This window comes from Canis lupus, chromosome 1, assembly GCF_011100685.1.
Source record: "Canis lupus familiaris isolate Mischka breed German Shepherd chromosome 1, alternate assembly UU_Cfam_GSD_1.0, whole genome shotgun sequence".
NCBI lineage: Eukaryota > Metazoa > Chordata > Mammalia > Carnivora > Canidae > Canis > Canis lupus.
In genome coordinates, this window is record NC_049222.1 from 102,146,120 (window position 1) to 102,155,513 (window position 9,394).

The following is a 9,394-nucleotide window of genomic DNA, read 5'->3' on the forward strand; positions in this document are numbered from 1 at the left end:
GTACTTGCATCAGTGTCAGCTCCTTGGTGGTTTTCTCATATTCGCAATCTTGGGCACAACATCCTCCTACGAATGTTCATGCTTTGGGAAGTATCTACAGGGCGAATGAGTGTCCATGATGAAATCCATTGATCTATCCTAGTGGTGGTGCTGGTAGGGGTAAGTGGGGGTAGGCAGATGGATATAATTCCCTCCTAATATTTCTCCTTGGTCTTGGGAGACCAATAAACACTAGGGAGGCTTGTCCTGGTAATAGGCATAGAGGAGGGTTGCACTCAAACCTCATGTCAGTCTTAGGAGGTGATAATAAAATTATTATAATGATAATGACCACATGGAAGAGAGCCTATGTGCCAAGATCTGCTCTAAATGCTTCACTGTACAACTCCGTTTGTCCTTCACAACACCACTCTAAGGTAGATACTATTCCCTACCTCACTGTACAGATGAGGAAACTAAGCTGTACAGAAATTAAGTCACTTTCCCAAGGTTCCTTAACAAGGGAGTGACAAACCCAGAATGTGAATGCACCTGTGCACTGCCTGGAAGCTCTCACCTGGGGCTGCCAGAGGCACCTGTCAGAATAGTCACAAGGCCACGCCTAACTGTAGGGGAGTCTGGGAAACTCAGCTAAAACGTAGGGGGTCTAGCACCTGGAAGAAGTGGAGACAAGATATTGGGGAACAATGAGCAGTCTTCACATCCCCCAAACACATTTAAACCTTATTCCATGTAGTTAAGATCCCAAATTTCAGGAGCTCATGGCAACTGCCCATGATGGGTGGGGCAGTAACTAAGACAGGCATTCTAATACATTGGCAGTGGGAGTGACAACAGAGAAATTACTTTGGGAAGGTGTACCAGTTAGCTATTTCAAAATGATACTATCTCCAGGTAGATAGGGTCTCCAACAGCCAGCTAGCTAGTCAGAGAATTGCTTGCTGGTGTGTGTGTGGGGGGGAACATGTACTGGAATTGGTGACAGAATCAGAAGATCTAACTTGCAAAATCCTATAGCATCATTTCTGCCATATTCTACTGGTCAAGGCAAGCCACACGTACAGCACAGATTCAAGGAATGGGAAAACAGAGTCCAATTCTTGATAGCAGGTGCTACCAAAAAAAAAAGTGTGTCATTTTTAATATCCAAAAAGAAAAAACTTAAAAAGAAAATGGAAAGGCAGGCAGGGGGCAGAGAAGAGAAACGAACAATGAAAAACAAAACAAAGTAGAACAAAGCAATTCTTAGGAAGAGGTAGTGTAGGACCACTCAGGTGCCCCTTGGGCAGTGGGTGGAGCCTCCAGGGCAGGTGAATTCTGCTCTGCCCATCCCTTCTCTGCAAGCTCCAGGATTTTATTAATTTATTTACTTAATACTTATTTTAAAGATTTTATTTATTTATTCATGAGAGACACACACACACACAGAGAGGCAGAGGAAGAAGCAGGCAGGCTCCATGCAGGGAGTCTGATGTGGGACTTGATCCCGGGACTCCAGGATCACGCTCTGAGCCAAAGGCAGACACTTAACCGCTGAGCTATCCAGGCATCCCTAGTTCCAGCATTTTCTAGCTTAGATCCAAGTAGAGACAAAAACACAACCACACGCTATCTACATCTTGCTGACCCTGTCCTGTGGCCTTTCCCAAATTCATTACATCTAAGCCTTCTCCTCCTCCTCCTCCTCCTGCAGTTAAATGACATTATATGGGTATCGAAAGTCTCTCAGGGGGCCTGGCACATAGTACACACTCAGTAAGTGATGGTGGTAGTAATCTAGATAAACCGTAAGAAGGCACACCTCAGAGATAAATGGTGAGGCTCCAAAGAGTTAATCCATGCTGAGTGCTTAGAACAACAGTCCCTGGCACTTAATAAATACCAAGAAGTAAATAAATAAATAAATAAATAAACACCAAGAAGTGCAATATTGCTATTGTTACTGTTATAAAATGCAAGAGAAGCTTAGTACATATAATAAAAATAATAAGGCTTTAGAGCTGCACTGTTGAATGCAGCAACCAGGAGCCACATAGAACCATGAAACTTTATATTAATTAAAATACAGTGCAGCTAAAAATCTAGTGCTGCGGCCACACTGGCCACATGTCAAGTGCCCATCTGCAGCTAGGGGCCACCTGCTCCGACAGCGTGGGTAGAGAACATTTCCACCAGCACAGGAAGGTCCTCAGGACAGCGCTGTGCTAGCGGGTCCTCTCGAAGAACTCAGTGGGAATTACTTCGTGTAACCCATAGGGCAACCCTACAGGCTAGGTTTCCCTCCTCACAACCTCCTTACAGGTGAGAAATCCGAGGCTGAGAGGTCCTAGGACACCTGGCTGAGACCTGAACCAGGCGGACCTGGGGCCAGAGACCCTGCTCCTACCCAGTTCTCACCCATCACCTTCTAGTTCTTTCCAGTGTTGTTGAGGCTATCCCCTTCCTTCATTTCTTCATGCCCTCATCTTCCTCGTACCCCTTTTCCCCCCTCCTCCCCCGCTTCTCTACACCTCTCACTCCTCCTCCTTGCTCCTCCCCAGGCCCCTTTTCTGCTGTCCCGCCATCACCTCCTCCCCACTCTGCTCCCATTCCTCTACTACCCCGTGCCCCTCCCCTCACTCTTCCTCCTTCCTACCCCACCTCCCCTCCTCTCTGCTTTCCTACAGCTGTCCTCCTACCCTGTCCTTCCTGCTACCCCTTCCTTCCTCATCCTGTCTTCCTATGCTCCCTTCCCTCCTCTCTTCCTTCCCTCCATCCTAAATCCCTTCCTCCCCACTTCAAGCTCTCCGCACCTCCCCTCCTCCCACTCCTCCAAGTCCCAAGCCCCACCCCGCCTCCCATCCCTATCTTCCCTTCTACCCCCTCCCTCCATCGAAGCCCCTCCCCATCCTCTCCCCACTCCTCCATCCAGTCCCCCCACCGCCTCCCCGCTTCTTTCTTCCCCCTCCCCGCCTCCCTCCAATTCCTCCCCTCCTTCCTCCAAGCCTCTCCCCCTCCCTCCAAGCCCCTCCCTCCCTTCCTCCATCCAAATCCCTCCCTATTTCCCTCCTCCCTCCTCCTCCCCCATCCTCTCCTTCCCCTCCTCCATCCAAGCCCCTACCCATCATCCCTCCCTTTCCTCCTTCCCTTTCCCCTCCTCCCTCCAAGCTCCTCCCCCAACCCCATCTCCGCCCTCCTCCTCTCCTAGGTCCGGTTGCCAGCGGAGCTTGTGGGAGCGCGGAGGGGGCGTGGTGCCGCGGGGCGCGAGCGGGAGTGGCGAGGCGCGCAGGCGCAGACCGAGCAGGACCGACTGTGGCCGGAGCTCGGCTGCCGAGGCTACGTGACCGCCGGTGAGTGGGTGCCGCCCGCCGGGTTCGATGGTCCTCCAGGCTTTCGTCGTGGGGGGAGGACTACGCACCCTGGGCCGCCAGAGGGGCGCGGAAGGGGCTGTGAATCCCGCCGCCCCTGCATGCCTCACTTTTCCCGCCCGGACAGTGGGTCTGCGGATACCCTTGTGCCCGGGCGGCGCGCTGGACTCCAGCCGCCGGACCTGCTCTTGTTGTCGCTGTTGTTTAGGTAATAGTAACGGCAGCGCCGCCGCCGGCAGTTTCGGGGCGTCCACTTGCTTCGTGCGGGGGTCAGCGCCCCACCGAGCGGGATCCTCCTCCTGCTTTACTGGCGGCGCCCTGCGCTCATCGGGGGTGCAGCCGCCCGGGGAAGACCGGCTCGGATCCGGGGCGGGGCGTCTGGAGCTCCGGGCGGTGCTGGTGCGGACGCTGCGAAACCCCAGCAGACCCCGCAGGACTTCGCTGAAGCCTCCGGGAGCCGGTTCCCTCCGCACTAGAACATCCCCGGGTTTGCGGATGTGGAAACTGAGGCACAAGGGGCACCTGGGTGGCTCAGTGGTGGAGTGTCTGCCTTTGGGTCAGGTCGTGATCCCGGGGTCTGAGATCGAGTCCCGCATAGGGCTCCGCGCAGGGAGCCTGCTTCTCCCTCTACCTGATGCTCTCACTTTGATACTAAGAATAGGACAGTAACATCCAGTATTGCTGCTACAGATTAACATGGTACTGGAGGTCCAGGTATCCTCTAAGGAAAGAAGGATTAAGAGAAGTACTGGTAGGGGGGCGTCTGGGTGGCTCAGTGGTTGAGTGTTTGCCTTTGGCTGGGATTGTGATCCTGGCGGTGCTAGGATCGAGTCCCACATTGGGCTCCCCGCAGAGAGCCTGCTTTTCCCTCTGCCTATGTCTCTGCTTCTCTCTGTCCCTCATGAATAAATAAATAAAATAAAAAGAAACTGAGGCACAAAAGTGAAAAGAGCCCCCCCCCCCCAGTGGTGGGAGGGTTAGTGCAATTTAAACCACACTTAGGAAGCCCTATGTGGGTACAAGCTCACAACAGCCCTACAAAGTAGGGGTCTTGGGTCCCGCACCTTCCAGATGAGCAAACAGGTTAAGTGACCCTCCCTGGCACACAGCTAGGGAGCGACAGGCAGGGAGTCCAGCCCAGGCAGCCTGGACCTGCGGCCTGCACTGTGTCAGGACAGTGGTCTCCATCCGACATGGGCTGTGCCAGGCGACGCAGTGGGATGAAGCCAGAATGTGGTACAGCTTGTGTTCACAGCTCGTTTCACTATGAGCAGGAAGAGCATTTCAACTTTAAGATGCATTTTTTCACATTTCCCCCCTATTTTATACATTTCCAAAATTAGGGTGTGTTTTACCACTGATGGTATGTTGTGGTTTAATTGGCAGATTTTTTTCCTTAGATAAGGAGTTCTTGAAATACAGTATGTATGTATGTATGTATTTATAGATCTTATTTATTTATTCATGAGAGATAGAGAGGCAGAGATCATGACCTGGGCCACAGGCAGACGCTCAACCACTGAGCCACCCAGGTGCCCCCAAATTCGGTATTTAGTGGCATACCCAAATATACAGTATTGGTGTAGTTACATGTATTAGTGTAATTATGGTATTTAATGTGTGTGTACATATGCACCTTATATAAATGTATATGCAGTATTTAGTATATGCACCTTATTTACAAGTATATATGGTAGTATTTATACACCTTATATACACGTTTATGTGGTATTTGTTGTATGTTAACCTGTTTATATGCCTATGCGTATGGTATTCAGAACAATGATACATGTATAATCTTTATATATAAACATCTATAAGATAGTTTACATCTATCTTATACATGTGTATATAATGGTTTTTGTGCTTGATTACATGCCACATACAGGTATATATGGTATTTGGTACCATAGCACACAGAATAATAAGGTCACATATATAGGTATATGTGGTATTTAGTGTGTGATTGGACTACATATAATGTATATATGCTATTTATTACCTATACTTCTTATATACATGTCATGTATATCAGTTCACATATACCTCATATATGTGCATATATGGGATTTACTGTGTGATTATGTCTCAGGGATACCTATAGTAATATTGTCTTTAGAGTATGTGCGCACCTTATATACTTGTAAATATCATATATTTGTGTGTGTGTACCTTATACACCTGTATATTTGGTATTTAATATTATACATATAAAGTATATTTTATACACATTTTATACACAGATACAGTCTCTATTTTGTTTCATAATATACCATGTTTTATGCTGTGGTACTTGTATATCATTTAGAAATAAACACCCAGGGGTGCCTGGGTGGCTCAGTAGGTTAAGTGTCTGCCTTTGGCTCAGGTCATGGTCCTGGGGTTCTGGGATTGAGTCAGGCTCAATCAGGCTCCCTGCTCAGTGGGGAGTCTCCTTCTCCCTCTGCCCCTCCCCCACCAATCTCTCTCCTTTTCTCTCTCTCTCAAATAAATAAATAAAATTTTAAAAAGAAAAAGAAAGAAAAGAAAGGAAGGGAAGACCCAGACTTTGCTTCCTGGGCTCAGTTTTTTTCGTTGTTTTTTGTTTGTTTGTTTGTTTGTTTTGTTTTGTTTTACAGATTGGGGTTTGTGATCACAAGAGTTTGAAGAGAGAGCGGGAGCCATATCAGGGTCCCTGGTAATGGAAGAGGACCAGTTAAAAATGCAGGTTCTGAGACCCTGTAGCCCCAGAGGACCTAAAAGACCCTGGTCTCCTCCACTTTCATTTTCCAGAGTTTCTTCTAATTTGAAGCCGATTGCTGTGGAAAATCAGTTTGGTGGTTCTTTGATAAGTCAAACCCAGAATTTCCACATGACCCAGCAATTCTACTCAGGTATACACCCCAGTGAATTGAAAACAAGGACTGAAATAAACACTTGACCGTGCATATTCACAGCAGCATTACTCCCAATGGCCAAACGGGGGAAATAACCCAAGTGTCCACCAGCAGATGAATGGATAACAGTCTGCTCACACAGTGATAAACTTTATGTTATGTGTATTTGAGCAGAATAAAACAGGGAGGCTTGTTGTAGACCAAATCCTATGCAGAGTCCTGGGATAGAGGCTAATAACAGGAATCTGTTTAGTGGGGTAAGGGGGTGTTATATATGCAGATGGTGATAATAAAATAAAATTAAAACGGGTTCCTGGCTGGCTCAGCCAGTAGAGCATGTGACTCTTGGTCCTAGGGTTGTTGAGTTCAATGCCCATGTTGGGTGTAGAGATTACTTAAAAATATATATTTTTAAAAAATTAAAACATTTCTATATTCTTACCACATGGCACATGAGATTTTAAGGGATTTACTTATACTCACCTGCTGAAATCTTGTAACGACCCTGTGAGATGGGTACCTTATCCTCAGTTTCCAGATGACAGAACTGAGGCACAGAGAAGTTAAGTCACTTGCCCAAAGATACACAGTGGGTAAGTGGCAGAGCTGAGATCTGAACCAGGTATCTGGCTCCAGTAGTCTCATAATTCAGCCCAGGGTGACAGATGTCAAAGGAGTTGTGTAGAAGGTCTGGGTTCTCTCCAGAGCCCCACGAGCTGGGTCAGAGATGGTGGGGATGCCTGGGCAGAGTGGGGCTGGTCTGATCCTGCCTAGGAGAGATATCTCCACTGCCCACTTCTGCCACTCTGCCAATGTCTGGGTAGTGTGAGCCCACATACTGTGGCTGCTGTGTCTGTGTGCTTCTGTGGATGAGAAGGGGGTGGGAGGTGTACACGTGGGTGTGTATGTGCACATCCCAGAGGCAGAGCAAGGCTTGGTCCCTCACTGTCCTTCTCTTTCTGTCTCTGGCTCCACCTCACCCCATCAGCCCCCATACTCAGCCACCAGGCCCCTATCACCTTGGACAGTGAAGGAATGGCCACCCAGCTGCTGGCTGACGAGGCCCTGGTGAGTAGTGACATCCCCTTGCCCTCCTCATGGATACTCAGGCTGGGTGGCCAGAGAGTCAAATGAGCCCTTGGCTGCCTGAGTCCCCTCCAGGGCCCATCTCTCCATCACCTGGGGAGGGCAGCTACAAGTATGATTTTATGTTGAGTCCGTGTGTCCTCATAAAGAATCATCAAACCCAGGGATGGCCTCAGGGACTCTAACCCACCCTCAAACTCCAGCCCTGTAATAATAATAATAGTCATCATCATCTCAGCTGATGTTTTTTGAGTACCTACTATGTGCCCTGTGCTGTGCTGGTATGTAGACAGTCTTCCCTGCGATGACCCACTGAAGCCAGCTCCCTGGATGGACCAGATGACTTTGTGGTTGCAGGGCCTAGTGACCTTCAAAGATGTGGCTGTGGACTTCACCCAGGAGGAGTGGCAGCAGCTGGAGCCAACTCAGAGAGATCTGTACCGTGACGTCATGCTGGAGAACTTCCAGAACCTGAGCTCACTGAGTAAGACCAACCATTCTGGGGAGGGCCCTCTTTCTGGCTCAGGGCCAGTACCTTCTCCATGTGTCCTGCATGGAGGCAAGGTCAAAGGACCTTTCTGGGGTCCCTTTTATGAAGGCACTAATCTCATCTAGGAGGGCTCTACCTACCTTCTAATCTCATCATCTGGGGGTTAAGATTTCACCATATGAATGGGGGGAGGAGACATGCAGTCCACAGTGGGTCCACCAGGCCTTACCCTAGGACTCTTGGGAAGTGCTTGAGGGGGCTTCTGTTTGCTTTTCCAGCTCCCCAACCCCAGCTCTCCCAACTCTGGGAGCAGCCTACCTGGATGACTTTTGTGTTTTGGGTCTCTTTCAGATTTGGAATCCTGGCCTGACAGGGACATCCCAGAGGCAGCCGTGCCTGCAGGAGAGCCTCCTGGATTGGCCCTGGCCGAGATGGGAGAGGCCGAGAGGGCAGCAGGAAGGGCCACTACAGAACAGTCCCGAGAATCCCAGCCGGGAATTTCAGAAGGGGGTGCCTTCCGCAGTGGCGACTGGACTGGGAGCCAGGTCCCCGCGGAGCCCCTGGCGGTGTGGAGCCCTGTGTGTGCAGCGAGTGCAGGGAGACCATCGCGCAGCGGGCCGACCTGGCACAGCACCAGCACACGCACGCCCGAACAAGCCATTTGTGTGCAGCCAGTGTGGGAGGCGCTTCGACGGGAATGCCAGGCTCAGCGTGCACCCACGCATGCACTTGGGGGAGAAGCGATTTACATGCGCTGAGTGTGGCAAGGCTTTTAGCCAGCGTGCCAACTTCGCAGTGCACCGGTGCATCCACACGGGCAAGCACCCCTACCACTACGCCCAGTGTGGCTGGGCCTTCATGCAGAACATGCAGCTGGTCCAGTGCACACACACCAGCAAGCGGCCCTACAGGTGCGGCGACTGCAGCAGGGTCTTCAGCTCTGTCACCAACCTGGTGGACCACCAGCATATCCACACTGGGGAGAAGCCCTTGGCGTGCGATGTGTGTGACAAGCACTTCAGCAAAAGCTCGTCCCTGCTCGGGCACCAGCGGGCCCCCATGGGCACCCAGCCCCATGTGTGCCGGGTGTGTGGGAAGGCCTTCCGAAAGAAATCCGACCTGGTCAACCACCACCGCACGCACGCTGGCAAGGGTCCTTCAAGTGAACGCGGCAAGGCGTTCACACAGAGCATGACCCTGGTGGAGCACCAGAAGACACGCACCAGTGAGCGCGCGTACCTGTGCCCACAGCGTGGGAAGCGCTTCAGCAAGCCCAGCAAGCTGATCCTGCACAAGAGGATCCACAGCAGCGAGAGACCCTTCCGCTGTCTCGACTGTGGCAAGGCCTTCAGTCAGAACGTGCAGCTCGTGGTGCACCAGCGCAGCCACATGAGCGAGCGGCCATTCTGGAGCAGTGCCTGCAGCAAGGCCTACAGCCAAAAGGGCTACCTGACGGTGCACCGGTGGATGTACACCGAAGAGAGGCCCTTTCGCTGCCAGGACTGCAGCAAGGCCTTCAGCTAGAAGGCGCACCTATCCACCTGCAGATCCACACAGGTGAGAAGCCCTACCGCTGCAGTGAGTGCAGGCGCAGC

General features: G+C 50.9%; 1 protein-coding gene across 1 annotated transcript; it reads left to right on the forward strand.

The window, feature by feature from the left end:
* Positions 1-2,106: 2,106 nt before the first annotated feature.
* LOC102154915 (zinc finger protein 470-like) lies at positions 2,107-8,701 on the forward strand. The gene is made up of 6 exons (XM_038525524.1): positions 2,107-2,151; positions 3,188-3,555; positions 6,120-6,220; positions 7,212-7,291; positions 7,667-7,793; positions 8,151-8,701. The coding sequence occupies exons 1-6, from the start codon at positions 2,107-2,109 to the stop codon at positions 8,555-8,557; spliced, it is 1,128 nt and encodes a 375-aa protein (XP_038381452.1). The 3' UTR covers positions 8,558-8,701.
* The last annotated feature ends 693 nt before the right edge of the window (positions 8,702-9,394 follow it).

Coding starts and splice junctions, on each gene's coding strand:
- LOC102154915 (XM_038525524.1), top strand. CDS start 2,107: ATGTCAAGTGCCCATCTGCAGCTAGGGGCCACCTGCTCCGACAGC. Junction 3,556..6,119: donor TTGTTGTCGCTGTTGTTTAG/GTAATAGTAACG, acceptor TTCATTTTCCAG/AGTTTCTTCTAATTTGAAGC. Junction 7,292..7,666: donor TGCTGGCTGACGAGGCCCTG/GTGAGTAGTGAC, acceptor TTGTGGTTGCAG/GGCCTAGTGACCTTCAAAGA.